Source organism: Haliotis rufescens, unplaced genomic scaffold, assembly GCF_023055435.1.
Source record: "Haliotis rufescens isolate VD_foot unplaced genomic scaffold, xgHalRufe1.0.p SCAF_8, whole genome shotgun sequence".
Taxonomy (NCBI): domain Eukaryota; kingdom Metazoa; phylum Mollusca; class Gastropoda; order Lepetellida; family Haliotidae; genus Haliotis; species Haliotis rufescens.
In genome coordinates this window covers 2,433,844-2,459,968 of record NW_025964372.1, presented here as the reverse complement: position 1 = coordinate 2,459,968, position 26,125 = coordinate 2,433,844, and the positions used below count along the sequence as shown (strand labels likewise).

Below are 26,125 nucleotides of genomic sequence, written 5' to 3'. Positions count from 1 at the left end.
CACATCCATGCTGTAGCACGACTTTTTCAGTCAGCAACTCCCTTGCCTCGGGAAGATGCAATATCAGTCACTGGATTGTCTGGTCCTGGCTTATTTTCAGGATGCCATAATCAGCTAGAATATTGCTGAATGCGACGTTAAACAAAAAGCAAAGGTCTCATAGAGACATTCTTGTGACTTTGCCTAAACAGACACCTACCAAGATCTGGGGGCGAGGGACTTCACTGAGACTGTGGAACTTGGAGTCTATCTTGTAGAAGGCCAGTTCCTGCTCCAGCTGGTAGTGCTTCTCACACGCCTTGTTCAGCTCACTCGTCTTCTTCTTCAGCTGCCAACACAAGCACACAGGTGCAACATTGTTATTGTGAGTGAGTGAGGTGGGTATAACGCCGCTTTTAACAGTATTCCAGTTATATTGCGGCGTGTCAGCTTAATGTGGGAGGAAGGCCCGAAGTGATGCAGGTCTCAGACGTTTACCACTTAGGTGAAACCCACGAGCACGGGTATGGTGCTGACAAATCTAGAAACATAATCGGGGAGAACTGGGATTCGAATCCCAGTCATAGGTTTCTGGCGTGCCCAAGGGACGCAACTCTGCACAGAGAATCGCGGCGCCTTAGACGACAGGGCCAACTGTGCCCCCACATTGTTATAGGGACTACTGAATAAGACTGGGTTATTCCCTCTGTGAACAATATTTGATTACATCGTCTGTTTGTTTTGTTTCTTTGTTGTTTAACGCCGCACTCAGCAATATTCCAGCTATATGACGGCGGTCTGTAAATAATCGAGTCTGGACCAGACAGTCCAGTGATTGACATCATGAGCATCGATCCACACAATTGGGATACGATGACATGCATCGACCAAGTCAGCGAGCCTGACCACCCGTTCCTGTTAGTCGCCTCCTAGGACAAGCATAGTTGCCTTAATGGCAAGCATGGGTTGCTGAAGACCTTTTCTTACCCACATCTTCACTGGACGATTACATCGTAGTAGAGCTGAGTATCACCTAGTATCTTGATTGGTATCACGATAGGGAATGACACCAAATAGTAAGAAATGATGAAATACAGCTCTAAAACCTGTTTCTTCATACATTTAGTTATTGTTATCTCAAAAACCTTAAAGAAAACCACAAGAAGAAAACAGTTTTAAATGAAGGGATGGTTATTACCAGTTAGTCAGCATGTCCTCATCCTTGTGTTCTGCCATGCTTACAGCATACACTTGCTTACACTTCTTCAATTATGGGGGGTAACTCTATAACTGTTCTATTTATAGACAATCACAATCTCACAAACTGACGATTCAAGTATCGTGTGTACCTAGGGATCTATGATATTGTAGGTATCGGTGAATCTTTACAGCCCTATATCGTGGCATAGATGTTTACCACTCTGGTGAAACTCATTGACAATAGTTTGGAGCGGACAAACCAGACAGATCTGGGATTTGAGCCCAGATCACTGGAACCTGGCACAAGCAGGGGACAGAACTCCCTTGAACTGTGGTGGAAACTGACCCTCCAAAGATTACTTCAAGAAGATATAACCAGTAATCTGGTGACACTCGTTGATGAACTGAGTTGGGTTGATTTGAGATCCTTGTTTTAAAAACGTCCTCATTTTAATGATATTTGCTTGCTGAAATAACCACATTTCATGGTTGATGAGATAACACAGTGTATACAATGGTGTATTGATGGTAAGCTACAGAAGAGGGAGGACATACTCACCAGGTCATTCTTGACCTCTAACTCTCTCTGTAGCTCCGACACCTGGCCTTGGCGTGCCATGTCCTTGACCTTCATCTCCTTGGTGGTGGCCTCCTGCAGGGACTTCTCCTGCAGGGACTTGTTGTGGCTCTCCTCCAGCCGCCTGCTCCTCACCTCCTCCTGCTCAAGCTGTTTCTCCAGCTTCTCCAACTCTCCTGGAACCAATCAGTGTACATGTAGTCAGAGAGGGGGAGATGGAGTAGAGGGACTGGGTAGCAAGGGAGGGGGCAGGAGGGGGCAGGAGAGGGGCAGGAGGAGGGAGTGGACAGGAGGCAGGAGGAGGGAGGGGGGCAGGGGGCAGGGGGCAGGCAGGAGGCGGGCAGGAGGGGGGCAGGAGACAGGAGGGGGGCAGGAGGGGGGTAGGAGACAGGAGGGGGGCAGAAGGGGGGCAGGAGGGGGCTGGAGAGGGGCAGAGGGAGGGGGGCAGGAGGCAGGAGGGGGGCAGGAGGCAGGAGGGGGGCAGGAGGCGGGCAGGAGGGGGGCAGGAGAGGGGCAGGAGGAGGGAGGGGGCAGGAGGGGGCAGGAGGCAGGAGGGGGCAGGAGGAGGGGCAGGAGGAGGGAGGGGACAGGAGGCAGGAGGGGGCAGTTTTCCCACTTAGCCACCATGTCAGGAGAAGAGAGGGTGTTCAATCTTACATGTTATGACTGCAGTTGGGTGAATGCTGCACATGATCTTTCTCTTGCACATATTCATTGAATTCCATTTATACCACGACGCACTGTATTGTTCACTGTAAGGTATCACAATGTCTTCTTATTCTTTCTGATATTTCTTGTATTTAGACTGTTTATAAGTTGGCTAAAAAACCTTCAGCTCGGTCTTGACTGAGAATGTAAGCCCTCTGCCCTCCCAAAGAGGAGGTCTATATATATGCAGACATATGCAGACAACATTATGCAGACAACAGTATAGAAGGTGATGATAGGCAGGGAGGATGTCAGGGACATTGGACACAATAATAGGACCTGGGCCCACTTGCACAAAGGGATCTTAGCGCTAAGATGATCGTAACTTCTATACTTTAACATAGGCTTACATTAGTCGTAGCACTAAGACTGCTTTGTGCAAGTGGGCCCTGGTATACACTGGAACTGTGTATGAGTATAGATACAAAGGACCCGTGAAGACCCGGGTAGAGAATAGGTCTTCAGGAACCCATGCTTCCCGCAAGAGGCAACTATGCTTGTGTTAAGAGGCGACTAACGGGATCGGGTGGTCAGGCTTGCTGACTTGGTTGATGCATGTCATTGCATCCTTATTGTGTAAATCAACCATGATGTCAATCACTGGATTGTCTGGTCCAGACTTGATTATTTACAGACCACTGTTACATAGATGGAATATCGCTGAGTATGACGTTAAACAAAACACAAACAAACAAACATGATACAAAGAGACAAGAAACTCAAACTCTATCTTAACACTTTCTGTCAGCAAATCTGTCACCTTGAGCAAACCTCTGCTGCGCCAGGTCCCGTTCGTGAGCTGTGACATGGGCGGCGTCCAGGGTGGCCACTGTCCGCAGGTGGAAGACAATGTACAGCCGGGAGTGTGGCAGCTCGGACAGCGGAGAGCCACTCACGTCCAGCTGCGTCAAGTCAGGGATGGGCTTCAGCTTGGACAGTTCGTTGAGCTGCAAGAGAATCACATGTAAAGTGTGCGTGAGAATGTAGAAGCTGATCCAGGTCGGCAACACTGCAGGTTATCATCCAAAACTGGCTACCACAGGAGATATCACTTGGGTGAGATTAAGCGATATTGTATGACCTAGATTTAAGTTGCGTAAAGCTTACCGATACAAGCTGGTTAGGACCTAGATTGAAGTCGCATACAGCTTACCGATACAAGCTGGTTAGGACCTAGATTGAAGTTGCGTAGAGCTAACCGGCGTAAGCTGGTTATGACCTAGATTGAAGTTGCGTAAAGCTTACCGATACAAGCTGGTTAGGACCTAGATTGAAGTCGCATACAGCTTACCGATACAAGCTGGTTAGGACCTAGATTGAAGTTGCGTAGAGCTTACCGATACAAGCTGGTTACGACCTAGATTGAAGTTGCATACAGCTTACCGATACAAGCTGGTTAGGACCTAGATTGAAATTGCGTACAGCTTACCGATACAAGTTGGTTATGATCTAGATTGAAGTCGCATACAGCTTACCGATACAAGCTGGTAAGGACCTAGATTGAAGTTGCGTAGGGCTTACCGATACAAGCTGGTTAGGACCTAGATTGTAGTCGCTTAGGGCTTACCGATACAAGCTGGTTAGGACCTAGATTAAAGTTGCGCAGAGCTTACCGATGCAAGCTGGTTAGGACCTAGATTAAAGTTGCGTAGGGCTTACCGATACAAGCTGGTTAGGACCTAGATTAAAGTTGCGTAGGGCTTACTGATGCAAGTTGGTTAGGACCTAGATTAAAGTTGCGTAGGGCTTACCGATGCAAGCTGGTTAGGACCTAGACTGAAGTTGTGTAGGGCTTACCGATGCAAGTTGGTTATGACCTAGATTAAAGTTGCGTAGAGCTTTCAGTTTTTTGCCAATCCACGGCGGAATGTGCTCAATCTGATTCCAGCTGAGGTTCAGCGTCTGCAGAAAGACGAGGTTTTCGATGCCTTCTATCTTCACTATGGAATTATGGGAAAGATTGAGATCTCGTAGACGGAGCAGTTTGTCCAGTTTCTCCATCTTCTCGATCATGTTGTTGCTGAGGTTGAGAGTGTGCAGCTTCTTCAGCCTCTCAAGGTTCTCGATGTACTGGAACAGTGAACAAAAACAGCTGCTTACCGTATTGGGCAATTGACACGATTGACACGTCTGTTTTGGCAAATTTCAACTTTATTTCATCACAATTGATTATGTAAGATATTATCGATGACACAATTTTCATATCGATAATCGTTAATATTTCTTCCCATTGACGATAATTTAACAATTATTTTAGCCAGCCCTAACCAACAGTACAGGCAATTGCTTACCACATCCTTGCAACAATCAACATATACTGCTAATCATCATAAGTCCTTACACATATGTCCTAACTTCAGTAAGTTTAAGGCCCCTTTGAAGAGTATTTCAGTTATTTCACAGCATGCTAGTTTAAAGTGGGTGAAAGGCCTGAAGTGATGGAACTCTTTGACCAACAGGTGCTGACAATCCAACGATCAGTTCCTATTCCTTATCAGACAATCTGGGATGGAAACCCATGATCTGGCATGACCAGCTGCCGTACCCTTGAGGAATGGAGGAATCAAGTACTTGCAGAAAAAGATGAGGCGAAATGGGGTTTTACGTTGCATCCAACATTATTGCATTATATAGCGACGTGCATGCACATGTGTGTGTGTGTGGCTGCATGTACTGCTTTTACAGCACTAGCCCACTGAGATACAATGCCGCAGTTTAACAAGAATACCCCACTCAGACACAGCATATTGACTCCGAGCCGACCAGTCCTTGTTTTAGCTGCTTAATGCCCAGCGACAGACAGTGTAACAACAAGTACCATCTTTTAACGTCTTGTGGTATGACACGGCCGGGGATCAAACCCCCGACCTTCCACTCTCCGGGCGGTTGCTCTACCACTAGACCATGGAGGGGGTCTGCAGAAAAGGGCTTAGCACCAACAGGCATCCATTAAGAACAACAGGAAGCCCTTTCTATGCCATCGTAAAGAGGTTGGCAGTTGAAGCGTTGCAGTGACAACCTTGAAAACGACCCCCATCCTGGAGTGAGTGAGTGGTGTGTTGGGTTTAACACCGCTTTTAACAGTAACATATCACGGTGAGTCAGCTAAATGTGGGAGGAAAGCCCGAATCAATGTAGGTCTGAGACTTTTATCACTTTGGTGAAACCCACGAGTACGGGTATGGTGCTGACAAACCTAGAAACATAATTGGGGCGAACCGGGATTCGAACCCACAATCATAGGTTTCTGGCGTGCTCAAGGGACGCAACTCTGCACAGCGAATCACGGCGCCTTAGACAACTGGGCCATCCGTGCCCCCACCCCCATCCTTGAAGGCCTGTCACATCAGCAACACCAGAAATGATCCAACGAATCCACAATATGGTGATAACTGGGCGATGAATGACCGAGCGTCATATTGCTAGTTCATTTCCCGGGAGTACGTTCCATTATCAGAGAAACTTTGGCAATGAAGAAAACATCAGCTAATTGGGTTCCAAAGCTTCTAACATCTGATCGAAAACACACCAGGCACATCACACTGCACATGTCTCATGACAATCAAGCTTTGTTTGTAGCTGATCCAGAAAGGTTCTTGCAGTTCTTTTTGACTATGGCCAAACCTGGGCTCATCACACCAATCTGCAAATACTGGATCACTGCACATTCTTAGAGGTAGTCCATTTACCAAAGGTTACAGACAAGCTCAAGTTAGTGTGGATATACCTCTATGACTCAATGTCCACAACAGATTTCACTATTACTAAATTCCTTCAATGTGAGGCTTAGAACTTATCAATCAACCTCATAGTTTCAACATAATCTCTTGGAGCTGAAGGTTGTACAAAATGCCAGTTCTCTCAGCCTGAGCAGGTATCACTGAAACTCTTTACTCAATTGAAGAATATCATTTCAGTATTACAAATACCGTATTCGACATAATAAGCGCCCAGGGCGCTCTCAAAATTAGAAATAGGGGGCTTTTATTAGAATATTTCTTTGGTGAAAAAAAACAGAGTTGAAAGATAAAATTTGTGGTTTATGCTGACAGTCTGAACTGTTTATATACGACAGATGCATTTTTCAAAATTTAATTGCCCATTATTAAGGGTGCATATAACACAAGAGTACTCTTGTGTACAGTGATAAATCAGAAGGGGGGCTAATTGGGATTGTTCACAAGCCAATATATTAGCAAATATCACCGGGGGCGCTTATTAGAGCGGGGCGCTTATTACGTCGAATACGGTAACTAATATTTTTCACTTCTATGTCACGAACTAATCCAAATCCCACTATCATTACAACGATTATAATCAGGGCTCACCAATACCATGCCTTCGACTCTCATGTATTTGAAAACATGAAGCAAGCAATAAATTCTCAGAAAATCCACATATCAAAATCAAACTTTGCACTGTATCTCTTCTGTTAGTATGGAAGCTGTTCGCTAAGTTTGAAAAAAATCTATACAGTAGTTTTCAAGTCATAGGTCGACCAATTGTAAAAAATTCTAAGTAAAAAAATTAAAAAATACCCACACATATTTTTTCAGAAAAAACAAATATTGAAATCAAACCTCACTATGCACCTCTCCTATTGGCGCTTAAATTGTTCACAAAGTGTGAAAAGAATCTATGCAGTAGTTTTGAAGTTAAAGGTCGCACACAAAAATGTCCTTGGATGGATGGACAAAATTCCTTGGTATAACCATAATAACTATATATACCCCCACCCTTTTAGGTTGGTGTATAATATTACAATATGTATCATTTGAAAAGCTGGAATACAGTGCAGTCCTAAGTTAGTAAGTACACTGGTTATCTGGAACTCTGTCACACCATGATCTGTGAACTTTATCAGCTGATCATAAAGTTGTGGGCACAAATAGCTGTCAGCCATCTTGCTTTCAGCTGCACAAATTGCGCAGTACACAGACATTAAAAGTTTTACTTGAAATTTAAGAGTGAAAAGTGAATCCAACCTATTGCAAAATATTTCCTTTATGAACCTCTAGTTCCAAAAGAGGTTGCTAAGAGCTCAAAATACAAAATCACAGGAGAATGATTCATCTGAACACAAGCTCTTGCCAAGTTTATGAGAATGTAAAATAACCCTTGTGTCATATACATGAGGAAATACGAGACATGTTTTTTGCCACAGTCTCAAAATCACCAGCAAACAAATCAAAGAAGCGCTCCTGCAATAGATTCACCTACATTTTCAATACTTTATTTAAAATAAGCTACATGTTCACAAATCAAGTATCATAGTACATGTCAGAGCGACCTTTCATTCAACCAATTACAGTAGAGAGTTTCCACAGCCCCTGAAAAGTTTTCAAATTCTGAATTGAGAACTTCGCTAAAACATTTTTCAAAGCGTAGTCTGGGTGGGTGTAGCCATTTTGAAACCAGTAAAATTCGAGAAAACTACTTTCTGAGTGGCTAATGTACACTTCCTGTTTGTCATTTTATTGTTCGGTCAAAGTTCGCGCAAGGTCATTCTGACCTGACCTGCAATGGGTGAGTGAGTGAGTGAGTCAGTTTGATTTTACGCCGCTTTTAGCAATATTCCAGCAATATCATGGCGGGGGACACCACAAATGGGCTTCACACATTGTACACATGTCGGGAATCGAACCCGAGTCTTCGGCCTAACGAGCGAACGCTTTAACCACTAGGCTACCCGACCGACCCGACCTGTACTTGGATCACCTGAGATCTTTGTGTTATGATAGCGAGCTAGCACTAAGATCTGAATTTAATAAGATTGCAATAGTCATTGCGATGCATTAAGAAGTCAGTAAACAACAACATTAACATACCTGTGAATTTCAGAAAATAGGACAACAAAACTAAAAATCCCAATTTGAATCGTGTTTTTTTCTAATTTGCCTGACCAGAGCACTATGTTTGGAATCCCAGGTGAATCCTTAATACCAGAGATACTGTGAACAGATACGCGATTGTTTGTTTGTTTGTTGTTTAACGCTGAATGTTTCAATATTCCAGCTATATGACGATGGTCTGTAAATAATCAAGTCTGTAACCGACAATCCAGTGATTGACATCATCAGCATCAATCCACGCAATGGGGATACGATGACATGCATTAACCAAGTCAGCGAGCCTGACCACCCAATCCCCTTTAGTCGCCTCTTACGACAAGCACAGTCGCCTGTTACGGCAAGCATGGGTTGCTGAAGACCTATTCTAACCCGGATCACCATTTCACATCATTTTTTTTAACATTTTCCCTTTCTATGTCAAGATTACTATTAAATGTTTTTCAAAAGTACATTAATACAAACATTATGCAATAGCAATATTCCAGATGTATGACGCAGACCTGCAAATAGTCAAGTCTGGGAAAGGCAATCCAGTGATCGATATCATGAGCATCGATCAACGCAATTGGGATATGATGACATGCATCAACCGAGTCAGTGAGCCTGACCCAATCCCATTAGTCGCCTGTAAATAATCAAGTCTGGATGAGGCTAGCTGCTATCCAGTGAACAATGATCCATGTCATCAGCCAAGTCCCCAAGTCTGACCTCCCGATCCTTTTGGTCATATTTTCATCATAGACAACATTTTTAGTCCACTCATGGCAAAGAAATGGCAAAGAAATGGCAAATTTCTACTTGTCCTCACCTTAACAATGGGCAGTTTTGCAAGGACAACAGGACTAGTGCAAATATCTAACGCTGGTTTTACAAGCTTGCTGTGGACCCATTCTACCCAAGAATCCCCACATGGTTCAATCACAAAATACATTACATTACACGCGATTGCACGAAACGATGGAAATAATAACTTAGATGTAAGTTTGATTACTTTTAGATATATTTTTGTTGATTTTATTTATCACTTTGTATAATATATTTAAAGATTTGCTTAAAACGTCTTTATTTTGCTCTTTGACATGTTCGATGCGGACCCGTTGTCGAAATGTGTGTCCGAGAATTTTATTTTCAATAACATCGCGGGAAATAGTGAATAATTTTTTAATTTATCGATAAAAAATGATAAATTGAAATGGAATACGTATTTCAGACATTGTGAGATGTGACAGATTTAATAAATGAATGATATTACAGGTAGATCTAGGTCCATAAAAAATATATACTATTTTGACGTGACGTGAGATAAACACATTGATGATTTGAGATTTGCTGAGCGCGCTCCCCCGCCTCGGCCTCGGTTAAACGGCTCATTGTCTATAACGCCCACCAATTATTTGGACCCCATTGGTAGCGTTGTAGCGAGGGACCACTGTAGTATCATTTGTCTGGTTGACTATTTCCAGTGTTCCCGGTTACCGGTAATTACCAGTTTTTAACCAGTAACTTTAGTCTTAGATCGGTAACTCATGTCCGCGTTAGAAATTGGCACTAGTCCTGTAGTCCTTACCGTACTGCCCAATAGTAAAGGTATCATAAAAACTAGTAGAAATTGGCCCTTTGTAAGGGTTTTGCTATATGTTATCATTATAAGGACTAGTGGACAAAAACAGTTAGTTTCTAACCCTGCATGTGACTGCCAGTCCCTGTGGACCGTCAAATAAAGTACCTTATAAATCGGCTATATAAAAACGGCTATATTCATGTAAGTATATTTTTCGAACAAAGTCAGCTTGTCTGTTACCATCAGGGTTCCCCTGGTCTATTTTTAGTGCATGGAAATAGCATTTAGCTTTATTTCGAGGTTAAAAATATATTTGTAGTGACTTAGTCTCAAAAAAAAATTTTTAAAAAGAAAAATTTGTGACTGAAGATTGTGTAAATGATGTGTAGATCTAACCAAGTTACTTTAGAGATGACATCATTGCATTGAACATGAAAAACCAGGTAATATGCATACGTTTTTTATATTTGTTGAAAGTTGGGACTGGCTAAAACTAGAAGGGACTGGAAATTTTAGAGTTGCCTGTCCACCAGAAATGGCAGTTTCAAAAGCCATTAGGAACACTTATTTCTAGCATCATGTCAATCAAACTGGACTCAAATTAAAGCTACAGGGGTGAATGGGTCAAGAGTATTCGTCTTACTATAATGTACACATGATCATGATGATACACTCTTTGTTTGTTTGTTTGTTTGTTTGTTTGTTTGTTTAATGCTGCACTTAGCAATATTCCAGCTATATGACGGCTGTCTGTATATAATCATGTCTGGACCAGACAGTCCAGTGATTGACGTCATGAGCATCGATCCACGCAACAGTGAGCCTGACTACCTGATCATCTCTTACAGAAAGCATGGATTGGTGAAGACCTATTCTAACTTGTATCTTCATGAGTCACATGATACACTGGATAATGGCGGATGCATGATATACTCCTCGCTACGTTTCAAGCTACGATGATTCCGTTTTCAACAGCAATAGGTGCCATACTTATTTAACCAAGGATGGAGCCAATAATCAGACCTTACCTTGATTTTCTTGCCTCCTTCCCGGCCTAATGTCAGGCTGAGAGTTGTTATCATGTCGAAGTTGTCCTCCTTCGCCATCTTCTTGATCATATCCTCAGTGATGTAACGAACACCAGGCTGAGATGCTGGAACATCAGAAATAAAAATACAGTGCCCCACCACTGAATCCCCCCTCACCCTGTTTTTACAGAGAATTCCTACATCTTCAGCAACATCTGATACACATCATTGATGTCAGCCTATTGTTCCTCAGTCGGGTTAACTCTCATAAGCAGGGATGTTATAATATACCCGAGATTTTACATAGTACCACTAGGATACAGCCGTGCTGATAAATCACAATGCTTTTAAGAATGTCTTTTGCAAGTACCCATATGCCAGCAACAGATATTTCAAGCCCGTTTCCTGAGGTTCATGGTAAGTAATGTTGATAAATGTTGCATTTAGCTTCTTTTTTAGGTTTATAAGTTGGACAAAACACTTACCCTCGTATTATTATGAGTTTTAAAACCCTCATCCTCGGGATAATTGTGAGTGAGTTGGGTTTAATCCTTACTTAGTACTCCAACTTCTAAATGCCTATCAAAGAATTATTCCAGTTATATCACGGCATGTCAGCTTAATGAGGTCTCAGACGTTTACCACTTCAGTGAAACCCACGAGCACGGGTATGGTGCTGACAAACCTAGAAACATAATTGGGGAGAACCGGGATTTGAACCCACAATCATAGGTTTCTGGCGTGTCAAAGGGACGCAACTCTGCACAGCGAATCGCGGCGCCTTAGACGAGTGGGCCACCCATGCCCCCCCTCGGGATAAAACTGAGGGACCGAAGCTTCGAAGTTTTATCCCTCGGATAAGGGTTTCAAATCTCATCAAAACCCTCTGACGTGGTTTATCCTACACAATGACATACTCCGCGGGTTTGTATCCACAATACGGTGTATGCATCAAAGGTATAATGATATGCAGGGTTAGAAGTTAACACTAGCCTGCTAGCCGGGGGCTAGTACAAATACAAATACAAGTACAAATGAGGGCGTCCCTTAGGCACGCCAGAAACCTATGATTTTGGGTTGGAATCCTGGTTCACCCCGATTATGTTTCTAGGTTTGTCAGCCCCATACCCGTGCTCGTGGGTTTCACCGAAGTGGTAAACGTCTAAGACCTGCATCACTTCGGGCTTTCCTCGCACATGAAGCTGACACGCCGTGATATAACTGAAAAAGTGGCGTTTAACGCAAATCACTCGCTCAATCATTACATTATTTATATTTCATAAGCTGATATTCACCCTGTTTCTATTATCAGTTACTCAGGTGTTATTCACATTGAGAAGAAGAAATAAAAAAAAAAAATGGGAGTCAAATGTAATGTCAAAATATTTGAGAAACAATACTTTCTCCAAAGTTTGAAATATGTGACCAACCATGAGATAATGACCTTGTGTGTGAAAAAATCACATTTTGACTTCTCATTATATTTTAAAACTACAGGATCGTAGGAACACTAAAATACAATTCACAAGCTTCAATTCATATATATTACAGAGATATACGGCATCAACGATTTGGACTCATTATCTGCCAAGTTCCATTTTCCCTGACTTAAAACTGCAATGCTTGCAGGTTTTAGATATAATGTCTGATTAATTGAAAGTGGGCAGGTATGCTGAAATAGTTTGAAATAATGTTTTTATTACATTACAAACCAACGAGAGAAAAATATTATTGTACAGTCCACACACTCTGCAATCTTTAGTTAGTTGACGTCAAACATCTTTATTAATGACATCACAGCATAATTGGTTCATAGCACCCACACAAATACTCCAACATTTATAATATGAAATATTAAAACTGCTTTTGTTAAAAAAGCAAAGAAATGTATTATATCATTTCGTGTTTGCACCTAAATTGTATTTCGTCTGTACAAAAAGGCCCATGGCCTACAAGTACTGAATAAAAGTGAATAAAAAAAACAAAAAAATAAAACACCTACACATATATTAAAAGTCTTTTGTTTGTGAGCTGAAAAGATTTCTGAATAAAATAAATACATTCTTCACGCTTAATATGAATATGATGGCCAACTTCTCACAAAACAGAAGATGCTAATGGTTAATTAATTTTTAACTTGTGCCAAGTTTATCACATATAATTAAATTTCCGTTGTGTTCATTGAAATTCCTGTATTCTGATTAGCTGAATTGGTCACGTGTTATTGCATTCATTTCCCAATGAATGTAAAAAATTAAGCCACGCCCACCGAGGCGCACTACTTTTATTACTTCAGAATGTCGGGGAATCCCAATATTATTACAGTCGAGGGAATTCCCTTTCTGCTCACATGTATTGTCATGCACAGGACATTTAGCGACTTTCATGCATATTCATTGTCCTAACAAACCTTTGAAACCGAAGGCCGAGAATGATTGAAACACCAAACGTGCAGGCTCGCTCGCCTGTTTTTTTTCTGCTCGCCTCAGTTCAACTTTCTTGTCTTCTGGTTTCATTTCTAACTAGCATTTTTCCAACTGTGTTTTACCATAATCAGGCAAGTAATGTTTGAATCTGGCAGTAACTGACCATGTAATTTGAAACAGCCGCCTTCTCACGGACATATTTCTTCCGGTTGGTTACAGTCTGACTGTTGCAGTTCTTTTTGCCTATTGTCTTAATTGACAGGTCCAGTGAACATTGTTTTGATCCTGCTCTCCGTTGATTGGCTACTGACTGTGTAGGCGTGTCAAGTTATGTGCATAAATTAAGCAATCACCTGATTCATGTCACGCCACAGTATATATTCCTACACCTGGAATGTTTATCAATCTCGTCATTTTTGTCTGTTTTGATATATAAAACTGTTTTCGGTTATACTATTGTAGACAAAACATGTTTTATGTTGTCGAATTTAATCATAAGCATTGACTGTGTATTTTTTTCGGTTCATTGAGGTATGAATCGAAAAACCAATGTGCAAACTTTTGTAAGAATCCGCTACACACATTGGTTTTTCGATTCATACCTCAATGAACTGGAAAAAATACACAGTCAATCCTTAAATAAAAACATCTTAATGAACAAAAAATAATTGTCATCTCGTCATTTTTGAAGATCCTCAAAGATTGTGACATGACTTGGCAGGAAAACTTACTTGGTGTCCGAACTGGCGACAAGCCTTTCCTGAGATTGCTGCCCGGAGATACAGCCCTTCTGGTTGAGGTCCCCTGACCTCCACTGACGCTGAGGTTTACCTGACGGGGGAGGTCCTCCGCTGACCGGGCAATGTTGCCCCGCCCCCTGGCTAGGTGGGACGAGGCCGTGGAAGGGCTGCCCTTGGATGTCTTTGGGACGGGCAGGTTGGACAAACCTCGCCCTGTGCTCCTCTTCATCCTGGATTGTCCTGGTGAAACCTATCTGAAGCAGACAGAAAAAACCTGAGTATCCGGCGTGAGTGAGTAAGCTGTGTTTAACCCCACTTTCGATAGCAGTTTAGTTAGCCCTCTTGTGTGATAATTTTCATGAAAGGTTTGGTTTAAATCATGTTATTCTGAATGTTTTACGCATAAACTTGCGATCTCTATTAAAAATATGGAACTTCAAGGATGCATAGTACTAGGTTACGAGCTGTGACAAAGATTTCTTATGCATAAATTTTGGCATTAAAGACATCTAGTCTGAAACGAAAAATCAAGGCAAAATAAGCCAAGATGTCATTTGCGATCGCACGAAAATATGGAAATAATAACTTAGATGTCAGTTTGGCAACTTTTAGATATATTTTGGATGATTTTATTACTTTGTATAATATATTTAAAGATTTGCTTGAAACGTCTTTATTTTGCTGTTTGACATGTTCGATGAGAACACGTTTCGAAGTGTGTCCTAGAATTTTATTCCCATAACATTGCGGGAAATAGTGATTAATTTTTTAATCTATTGATAAAAAATGATAAAATCCAATGGAATACGTATTTCAGACATTGCGAAATGTGATAGATTTAATAAATGAATGATATGACAGGAAGGTCAATAAAATTATAAAGTATTTTGACATGATTATGCCGGTCAACCCTGCGGCACTGGTGACTCCATGGCTAGTGCACCGGTCACCACTGCACTTTGGGTTGACAAGCTTTGATAGTATTAGAGAAGGATTCAGCAAGAAATATCAGAGTGACTTCCCTTTGCTTTACACTCGCGGAGCAAATGAAATAAAAAAAATTGTTTGAACTTTTTATGCATTTTTTAAAGTGAAGATCGGCGGTAATAAAAAAAGGGGTAATTTGTATTATTATTATTCATCATTTGGACTTTGAAAGAGCGGCACATCCATAAACTAAGTAATAAAAAATATTTCGCCTTATGGGAAGAAATGACAGATAGTAAGCTGTTACAGAACTGAATGTGAATCATCATGTTGTTGAATTTTCTCTTTGCGTATGAATTAGTCATGAGACACCACCCGCGTATTTGTTATAAAGTTGTTTTTGAGCAAGGTGATTATATGGTTTGTTTTTTAATATTTCTTCACAAGAGGTAGTTTTGTTCTTCATTTTAGCTAAATATTTCTCTCTTTTGGCATTTGGCATGTTTCCCCTATTACCTACAGCATGAGAAGGTTGTTTTTGCCAAAACAATTGGTGCCATTTTGGCAAGAATGTTTACCTAGCCAGCATTCGTTGAAAGGTCAATCAAATAGTTCATATACTGATTTCAGAGTGTAAATTTAACGAAACAGGTTTAACAAGTTTGCCGACTGTTGAAACAAGCACCTGTCTGTCTGACAGCCGCACGCTGCATGGGAAATCAATCATAAATAATCAAACGTGATAAACATGCCCGTATACACTGCACGGTTAAAATGACAAACTGAGTCATCTAGCATCAGGGATCATGCATAAGTACTCAAAAATGTTGAAACATGACTCTCTGAACATTTGTAAACTTTTCCCCTAAAACATTCGGCTTCGCGAAGTTGGTTTCTTGACAGGTGTCCGAAGTGTTAATTTTTACTTTAAGCACGGGAGAAGGTGACTTTTAGTATCCAGTTTCAAACAATGTCTTACCTTTGTGTGCAAACTAAAACAATTTAATCCACCAGCAAAAATAAACGAAAATATAACATTTTCAAGTATCGAACGACGCCATGTTGTTTACCCGCCAGTTTCTGCGAGCCTGTGGCAACGGCGAGATACAATGTGCAATTAAAAATTATTCCTTGTTATTCTTCAAAACACTACAGTTCTCTTGAAAACTAAATAAATACACAGACATGAATTAAATGTTCAACATATTTAGTCCATGATTGTTAAATCTATTTCCACAAATTATTATCGAGACTTCCAGGAAGTGCGAAGTAATCTGGATGTAAACACAGGCACATGCACGGACACGACTTTATTGACATTTGTGAAGGTGACAGTAGATGTAAACATGAATCTTGAGCCGGCGTTTGGTTCGTGTGTCAATACCGATTCACTGAAGTGTAAACGTGATCAATATGTTTGCACACTTAAATGAAAATATTAAATTGCGACCAGCACTGAAAATGTTGAACAAAAATTGCGATGTGTAGGCCTCAACATGAATGTAGATCTATGATACATATATATTGCACAGATCTGAAGATTTATGTGGTAATATATACTTCATTCAGACATTCGCTGCGAACTAAACAACACAGCAATACGAGATTGCGGAGAATGATCTGACACCACCCTGTCATTCATCTTAATTTTGGCAGTCTCGTACACAAATGTCGGATAACTCGTACCTAATTAACTGGATGACTCGTACTCAAGAAGGCTTATCCGTACACAATGAAAATTATATGATTTTAAACATAATTCACTTTTGCTCTACCCATAATTAAAATGATTAAACAGGTTTTCAATTAAGACTTTGGTGTACTGCTACACGGTCCTGGTGTCTGAGGGCAAGCTGTCCAAACACCAAAGGAAACAGGTCACTCATTATAATTAGGAGATGAATTTTTGTTTAAAGTTTGTTTAAATCGTAATGTTTCATTTAAACTTATGACAGGCACTGAAAACATGTAGCTTGGCAACTTTGTAATTTAACATGAGATGGCCACCGATAATGAAAACAGTGCAAGCCTTGCAAAGAGTCTTTTAAACCATGCGTCAAAGTTATGACGTCATATTACTCATTGTGACGCAAAATATATGATGCCACAGTCATATATAGAAAAGCACCAAATAGCAAATTCTCTGTTGTTCTCTTTGTAGATTTCTAAAGTGTTTTCTGTACAAAATGTATTGCCACAAATCTTTGAATATTGTAGAAACTATAATTGACATATACCGTATTCGACATAATAAGCGCCCCACTCTCATAAGCGCCCACAGAGATATACATGAAAATATTTAAGTCTTGTGTACATTGATCAGTCGGAAAAGGTGCTAATTGGGATTATTCACTTGCCAATATATTAGCAAATAATACGAAAATGTGAATTTCATGCAGTGAATAAATAATTCTATATTAATTTTGTCATTTTTACAGTCAAAACTGGTTAAAACAATCTTGTTTCAGACATCTTGCTTTAGACAAAAACGGGTACAGGTCATCCAAGTTTTGGTACGGGTCATCCAAATTCGCGAATGAGCCGTACAAATTTGTGTACGAGTTGTCCAAATAAAGTATGAATGCTAAAAAAAAAACAGTTAAGAATTAGAAAGGAATTTTACTTACGGGTGAGCCATTTTCGGAGGGTAAAAATCTCAGTGCTATGGATCGTCTAGTATACCTTCATGTGAATAATATGTACATAGATGGTCTGATAGATTTATTAACACAACTATTAAAATAGTTTTTGAACTATTTTGATTACAATTTATGATGATTTTTTGTGGCCTTGTGTTTGGTGAGATTTGACTGTCATCTTTGTTTCCATCCAGGCTAGACCATGTCCAGATTTCGTCTGGTGACCTTGGACGTCACCAACACACTCCTGAAGATATCGGGGAGTCCAGGGCACCAGTATGCCGCAGTAGCCGGCATCTATGGGGTCAAGGCCAAGGTCAGCGACATTGACTCATCGTTTAGATACAGATATCAGCAGTACAGCGAGAAGTATCCAAACTTTGGCACAACGGTTGGAATGTCTTCTTATAAATGGTGGACTGATTTGGTCAAGGACTGTTTCAAATCAGTTGCAGATGCCAATGTTCATACTCAAGTACTGCCACTAACCAATCAGGATGAGACATTGACCCAAATAGCCAATCACCTGTATCTCCACTTTTCAACAGCAAAAGCGTGGGAGATAGTACCAGAGGCGGAGAATCTTCTCCAAAGTCTGAAAGCGGACGGGGTCATTGTTGGTGCTATTTCCAACTTCGATGGACGACTGGAAAAAATATTGTCCTGTCTTGCATTAAGGCACTACTTTGATTTTGTTATTCCGTCAGCAAAAATTGGGTATGAGAAACCGGACAGACGTATTTTCGAACATGCTTTAGCACTGTCAAAGATTCCTGCGACCGAATCGGTACATGTTGGCGACAGTTATGAGAAAGATTACCTAGGTGCTGTTAATGCTGGTATGTCTGGTTATCTTGTACATAGAGGAAATAAGCCTTTAAAGAATATAGATCCTAAGTTTGTAATACAAGAGCTGGGCGATCTACCTGAGTGCCTTCGTGTGCGTACTATGTCCACAGAATTATGATAGGTTTTTTTTTAAGGTTTTTGTTGTTGTGAGATGCAGTGGATTTGTGTCAGTAAATAATTGCTATCATGTCTTGTATCTACCTGTCACGGGCAGTGGGGAGCCTAGTGATTAAAGCGTTCACTCGTCACACCGAAGAGCTGGGTTCGATTCCCCACATGGGCACAATGTGTGAAGCCCATTTCTGGTGTCCCCCGCCGTGATATTGCTAAAAGCGGTGTAAAACTATACTCACTCACTCACTCTTCCTGTCACGGGGCAGTGGGGAGCCTAGTGGTTAAAGCGTTCACTCGTCATGCCAAAGAGCTGGGTTCGATTCCCCACATGGGTACAATGTGGGAAGCTATTTTTGGTGTCCCCTGCTGTGATATTGCTGATATTGCTAAAAGTGCCGTAAAACAATACTCATTCTACCTGTCCCATCCTGTACCCTCCACATCAACTTGGAAATAATAATCTGAACTTGCAGCGGTTGCCATTTTCCCAGAGAATGCTGCATGTGAACCGGAAATGGAGTTACCTTCCATTCCAAACAACGCATGTTGCCTTCAAACTACTGGTAAACTATGGGCCATGGAGAGGTAACTAAGGTACTCAGGTCAGGTGGTTACTGAGTAGGACCCGGGTACCCAAAGGACCACCCGGACCCGTGGTCCGTTACGTGACATATAGTTTAATGACAAAATTATCAAGAACTCCATGAAAACACAACAGCTCACGAATGTTCACATTTCTTTTGGTCTATTCACGCATTCCTTCTGACTTATATATTTTTCAATAAAGATAAAGCTCAGTTATGAATGACCAGATCTTTTTATAGTGTACCTAAATACTCTGGTCAAACAATTCGCAATCGAATTACTCACTATTTGACATTTTGTACCAATCTCTTGAGACCTACAGTGGCTCCCAGGGTAGGGTCGTGTAATAGGGGGTTAGGTACCCAGGTAGTAAATTTGGACTCGTCCCAGCCCTAGTTAACTAGGACAAGTTGAGTTGTGACCTAACAATGAATTCCAATTGACATGAATGAGGTCAGCCCACTGGCGCATACCATTGTGAACAAAGATGTAGCAGGTGGTCCACAGCAAGTTGTTGGATAACCGTGTGTCTCGGTTAAGAATTCTGGTATCTCATTGTCACACTAGCCTCTTAATAGTCTTAGGAGCAACACATGTGTCTAATGGAGTGTAGTCAATTTCATCACCATCTTCCCGAGGCAAAGGAGTTAACTGACTTTAAAAGTCCAGTTTCCACCCTTGCCGAACTAGCCTGGTATTATAGAGTTACATTTTGGCTGGACTAACGAGTCCATGCATAGTCTAATCAAAATCGCACACCGAAATCGAAATTCGGTACGTAAACTGTCATGCAGATTTCTATCGACTGCAGGATTTGCAAAGCATGTGCAGCACCAACTCGTTGTCAACAGATATTATTCCAAATCTTTTCATGTTTTTAATCAAGGTGCTCACATGATTTGATGCATTTCGCGATGTAAGACCTGTTTTATCACAATATAGATCTTGATTTTCGAGCAGATTGTCCTGACTGGGCGCCACCATTTTGTGTGAAGCAAACGCAAGTGATACGAGAGGTGGAATCTGATTGGTCCATAGGAGAGGCTTAGAAGGGACATAACTGGTAATAGCCACTGGTGGCGCTACGATCGAGCCCATTAATTCCAGCCTAGTATGGCAAGGATGGAAACTGGACTCAGTTAACTCTCTTGCCTCATGAAGATGCACCATGACCTGCACTGCACAACATGTCTGCACCCTCTCTACCTGTAGCAAACCAAATACAGTCAAGTCTTGTTAATCCGACACTCGTTAATCCGACAATCAGCTTTATCCGACACTACTGATGGGAACAGATGAAATCAGTGCTATTTAGACCTGTTAATCTGACAATCTCGCTCTCAGACTCCGAAACACCTAATTTGCAATGAATTACCGAAATCACTCATTAATCAGTCTCCTTAATCCGACACAGTGATCAGTGTACTCCATGGTTATCTGCCCGCGAGTACACAGCCCATGTTTTGATGCGAGACGAGTCGGCTGGTAGCTGCATATTACAACGGCTGCAGAGATAAACTACTTAACAATAAACAATTAATGAACAATTAGTGTTCTATCATGTAGTTGTCCAATTTTCGATCATGAACTTTGATACTGCTTAATATCGTTTATCCGGCATGCTAGTTAATCCGACATAATCATATGCAATGTCGGTTTAACGGGACTTGACTGTATGTTTGCCCGACTTCTGTGCACGCCCTACTTGTGTTAAACATGATTTGTGATTTGGTTCAATTTATCCCCACTTCCTACCAGTGACATGTAGTGGTTACAAGTTACAACTTTACACAACTGTTTAATCAGAGCATTTTCTCTTTTATTATATTTGTTATTAAAACTGATGCATTAGATTTCCTTTTTTGTCCAGATTTTTTAATATTTTAGGTTGGCAGATCCAAAAATCATGAAATTAAATAATTTCGCCTTGTGTTTTGGCAGAGGCACTAGCAGAGTGAAAAACGTGCAAATCAGATAATTAAGGTAAAAAATATAATAGTCTTGGTTCTCAGGCACCGCCCGCATCATCATAGAGTTTTCCACGTTTCATTTTTATTCCCATTATTTAAACAAACAAAAACAAAACAAAAAAACTATTCCAAGTCAAACGGTAGTCAAATACTGTATTCCAATATTTTACTCATCAAGGAATACATTTATGTAGGAGGCCCTTTCCCAGGTTGATTGTACACAACTGTTTGGTTACACAACTGTTTGTTTGGTTACACAACTGTTTGTTTGGTTACACAACTGTTTGTTTGGTTACACAACTGTTTGGTTACACAACTGTTTGTTTGGTTACACAACTGTTTGTTTGGTTACACAACTGTTTGTTTGGTTACACAACTGTTTGGTTACACCACTGTTTGTTTGGTTACACAACTGTTTGGTTACACAACTGTTAGTTTGGTTACACAACTGTTTGTTTGGTTACACAACTGTTTGGTTACACAACTGTTTGTTTGGTTACACAACTGTTTGTTTGTTTACACAACTGTTTGTTTGGTTACACAAATAGTTGTTTGGTTACACAACTGTTTGGTTACACAACTGTTTGTTTGGTTACACAACTGTTTGTTTGGTTACACAACTGTTTGTTTGGTTACACAACTGTTTGGTTACACCACTGTTTGTTTGGTTACACAACTGTTTGGTTACACAACTGTTAGTTTGGTTACACAACTGTTTGTTTGGTTACACAACTGTTTGTTTGGTTACACAACTGTTTGTTTGGTTACACAACTGTTTGGTTACACCACTGTTTGTTTGGTTACACAACTGTTTATTTGGTTACACAACTGTTAGTTTGGTTACACAACTGTTTGGTTACACAACTGTTTATTTGGTTACACAACTGTTAGTTTGGTTACACAACTGTTTGTTTGGTTACACAACTGTTTGTTTGGTTACACAACTGTTTGGTTACACAACTGTTTGTTTGGTTACATAACTGTTTGGTTACACAACTGTTTGTTTGGTTACACAACTGTTTGTTTGGTTACACAACTGTTTGTTTGGTTACACAACTGTTTGTTTGGTTACACAACTGTTTGTTTGGTTACACATCTGTTGTAAGACCTGCATCACCTCCCACATTAAGCTGACAAGCAGTGATGTAACTGGAATACTGTTGAAAGTGGCATTTAACAATTCACTCAAATATCAGAAAAACCTGTAAACCTCTAAAATGGTCTGTTTGACATATAACATCAAACCTCCATAACATGATCATAACAAGTTTCCCATCCATTAAATTATGCATATCTATTAAGGCATTAAAAAATAAAAAGACAGTGAGTTTGGAAAAATAAAGTGTGGGCAGGCGGTGGTTCTTTTTGTTTGCTTGTTCAAACTTGTATGTAACCAAATAAACAGCCGTGTACCATCAACCTGGGAAAGGGCCTCCCTACATAAACAAGCATGCAAACTCCTATTTCTGCCATTACCAACACGAGATGCACAGTAAAGCATCGTGCATGTAAAGGGAAGTAACTGAGTGCTATATTGGCTTGCATTTTTTTCAAGTTTAAGAATTTTGTTTTCTTTTAAATGGAAATAAAAACGAGACGTGCAGCAAACTCTGATGATGCGGCTGTGCCTGGGAACAAAAACTTGTTTTTTTAGCCTAAAAGGCTCCTTATCCTCATCATATGTAAATAGTAAGGATGAGTGTTGACATCTACATACTGATACACAGAGACTATTGGAGTACTAATTAACGGGATCGGGTGGTCAGGCTGGCTGCCTTGGTTGATGCATGTCATTGATCCCAATTGCGTGGATCGATGTTCATGATATCAATCACTGGATTGTCTGGTCCAGACTCGATTATTTACAGACCGCCATCAAAAAGCTGGAATAATGCTGAATGCAGCATTAAACAACAAACAAACAAACTGCAAGCATCTTTGTGCTTTAACTATTTTAGTTCAGGGCAAAACTATAATATAATGAAATATTAAGATACACAGTGACTGGAATATTTACTGTAGATATTGCTTGTTAATGTACATAGTTTCCATGGCAACAACTTTGACTTAGGCTGAGGATGGCTTCAGTGCTCATATCCGGAGCAGATCTTGAAAACAGTGCAATATTTCTTCTCACTGAACCTGGTACATCATATAGTCTGGAAGTTAATTTAAGGTACCGACGTTGACTACAATATCTGAAAATAGAGTTCAGAATGAAATGCACGAGAAGTTAAGTTCTCGCTCATATGTTGTTTTTGGGGAGAGGGGTAATAGAAAGAGGCGTAATAGAAAGAGGCGAGTGAGAAAGCCATGGTGGAATGATAGCCTACGTGTGTATTGGCATGCAGTGTGTGTGGCGGAAAGAGTGAGTGAGTATGGTTTTACGCCGCTTTTAAGCAATATTCCAGCAATATCACGGCGGGGGACACCAGAAATGGGCTTCACACATTGTACCCATGTCGGGAATCGAACCCGGGTCTTCGGCGTGACGAGCGAACGCTTTAACCACTAGGCTAGCCGACCGCCCTTATAGAGTGGTGTAAATGTAAGCATGGGCCCGACAGAGTGAATCTTAAGTATAGCTATTTTTCTACTTTAATTATTCGAGTAAATATCTGATAATTAGATTTCTAAACACACAGTAAATATTTATATAACTCCGTGAATTGTGATTTGGCGAGATTGACAATGTACCTAATTTTCAGAAGTCACTTTCAGTAATTTTGAATTGCCTAAAATGACAGTAAATGATAAACAGAAGGGGGAATTCAAAACTGTGAAGTGTATTAATCTGCGTGATGTATTTTGAATTTTATTCGATTTTGAAGAGGAGGGACATATGTGTCGCTGTGGCATCCACGGGGTTTACACTCTGAAAAAACGATTATGTTGACATAACAACAGATAATGTAACTGATAATAATAACAAACAAACTCGCAGACGATTTCGAGTTTGTTTATTTTTATTATTAATTATACGGTCCTGTTGTTCAATACAGACGTAGGTGAACATTCGACTGAAGCACGAGCAACTTATGAATGACGTACATTCAGGAAAGTAGTCTGTCACCATCATTACCAAAATCACAATTACCATAGCAACAACAGAACGTTCGATGTTGACGCCTCACAACCGAGTAAGTACGAGGTGTTAAGGAGTGCGCATGTTTTTTTTCTAATTAAAACAATAGGTTTACAATATCGATAAATACTATGTGTGTCTATTTCCGGGATTTTATCGAGTATTTGCATCTTGGAAATTTTCATTTTCAGATGAATTTCCAAGATGCATATACTCGATAAAATCCCGGAAATAGACACACACATAGTATTTATCTTCTAAATAATCTCAGACCAACTTTGACTGGAGTAGGTCCAATAGTTTTTCAGTTATTGTAGTAAACGTCGGTACCTTAAATCAACTTCCAGACTTTTATAGGTCCAACGGTGAACTGTGCCTTGCGATAGTTTTGGATTTAAAACAATAAATATTTTAGAGTTTCCATGGTAAAATTTTTACTGAGACTGAAATGGTGCCCGTTTCTGGAACAGATCTTAAAGACTGTACAATATGTTTTTACCAAACTTGGCACATAGAGAACTGGTGCGTTTTGATGTGAGTTTTTCGACAAATATATTTACCATGGCAACAAGTTTCAATTATACTATGCAAAAGAAGATGCAGATAGTTTGTTTTGATGTGAAGCTACAGGTAAATACACCAGTGTCTGGCAATGAAAGTAAGTGATTTATATGGCAAGAACATTTCCAAAGAAATCAGGCTCCAAAACACAACATCGGGACAGTCATGAAGCACGTTACATCGGATAGCACTTGCAAGGGATTTAACAAAAATATGTAATATGAATATCAGGATTGGTTTTGTAAGATGTGTAATATAATGTACGTGGATTGGAAAAAATATTATGGCAATTAACTTTACAAGGACATGCTGTTTGTTTGTTTGTGCGTTTGTTTATTTTATAGTTATTGCTTTGGTGAATGTCTGGCTGCTCAGGAAATCATCACAATCTTTTTGTCAAGGACTGGTTGGGAATCTGTTTTATTAAAATGATAAACTGAACATTTATCAAGATTAGAAGTACATATATCTTTTAACATATTGATCAATGTGGCTGGTCAAACTGATTCACCATCTTGATGTTGAATGTGGGGTTATATCCTCGATTATCCGGTGTGTTCTATCTCCTATCTGTCGGGGGCATTGGTGGCCCAGTTGTGCAAGGTGCCGCAGTTCGCTGTGCAGAGTTGTGTCCCTTAAGCACATCAGCAACCTATGATGATGGGTTCGAATCCCTGTTCGCCCAAAGTATGTTTCTCGGTTTGTCAGCACCATACCCGTGCTTGTGGGTTTCACCGAAGTAGTAAACGTCTTAGACCTGCATCACTTCGGGCTTTCCTCCCACATTAAGCTTGCACGCCGTGATATAACTGGAATACTGTTAAAAGCGGCGTTAAACCCAACTCACTCACTCACTCACTCACTCACCCAAGTGGTAAACGTCTAAGACCTGCATCACTTGGCTTTCCTCCCACATTAAGCTGACACGCCGTGGTAAAACTGGAATGCTATTAAAAGCGGCGTTAAACCCCAACTCACTGCTTTCTATGAGGCGATGTACCCTGGGCAGGACCATTCACCCGCTCTTTTTCCCGAATTCAGCAACCAATTAAATGGCTGGCATGAATTATGCAGTGTCCATGAAAGTCCACAACATTTTTAATCTAGTCGGAAGACTGTTAGGAAATTAAGTTTTAGCTGAAAGAGATCTTTTGCTGAGTATTCAGACAAGTGAAGGGAGGTCCTTCTTTTCAGACGGCACAAAAAAGAGTCACATACTCATGATATTGCCATAAGTTAATCATGTATTGTGATTGTTCGTCTATTTCTAGCATCGTGTCCATTCAACTGAACCCAAAACAAAGATATAGTGGCGACTCCGTCC

General features: G+C 40.5%; 2 protein-coding genes across 7 annotated transcripts in view; one reads left to right on the top strand and one right to left on the bottom strand.

Moving 5' to 3' along the window:
* LOC124144629 (centriolin-like) overlaps nt 1-16,078 on the bottom strand; it is a 120,618-nt gene extending 104,540 nt beyond the window's left edge. For all 5 annotated transcript variants that reach the window (XM_048389941.1, XM_048389942.1, XM_048389944.1 and 2 more), the window contains exons 1-7: nt 15,978-16,078; nt 14,063-14,325; nt 10,906-11,030; nt 4,262-4,534; nt 3,225-3,411; nt 1,739-1,932; nt 200-328 (exon numbers count right to left, since the gene is read on the bottom strand). In XM_048389941.1, coding sequence (XP_048245898.1) covers nt 200-328; nt 1,739-1,932; nt 3,225-3,411; nt 4,262-4,534; nt 10,906-11,030; nt 14,063-14,300 — 1,146 coding nt within the window. In that variant the 5' untranslated portion in view covers nt 14,301-14,325; nt 15,978-16,078. The remainder of the gene's footprint in view (nt 1-199; nt 329-1,738; nt 1,933-3,224; nt 3,412-4,261; nt 4,535-10,905; nt 11,031-14,062; nt 14,326-15,977) is intronic.
* Nucleotides 16,079-16,261: 183 nt separating this feature from the next.
* LOC124144632 (haloacid dehalogenase-like hydrolase domain-containing protein 3) lies at nt 16,262-18,667 on the top strand. Of its 2 annotated transcripts, none has more exons than XM_046514128.2 (2): nt 16,262-16,326; nt 17,832-18,667. In XM_046514128.2, exon 2 carries the CDS (start codon nt 17,840-17,842, stop codon nt 18,602-18,604), a length of 765 nt encoding a protein of 254 aa, XP_046370084.2. In that variant the 5' UTR covers nt 16,262-16,326; nt 17,832-17,839; the 3' UTR covers nt 18,605-18,667. The 2 variants fall into 2 exon arrangements, with proteins under 2 accessions (XP_046370084.2, XP_046370085.2); XM_046514129.2 differs by lacking the exon at nt 16,262-16,326 and adding an exon at nt 16,333-16,547.
* The last annotated feature ends 7,458 nt before the right edge of the window (nt 18,668-26,125 follow it).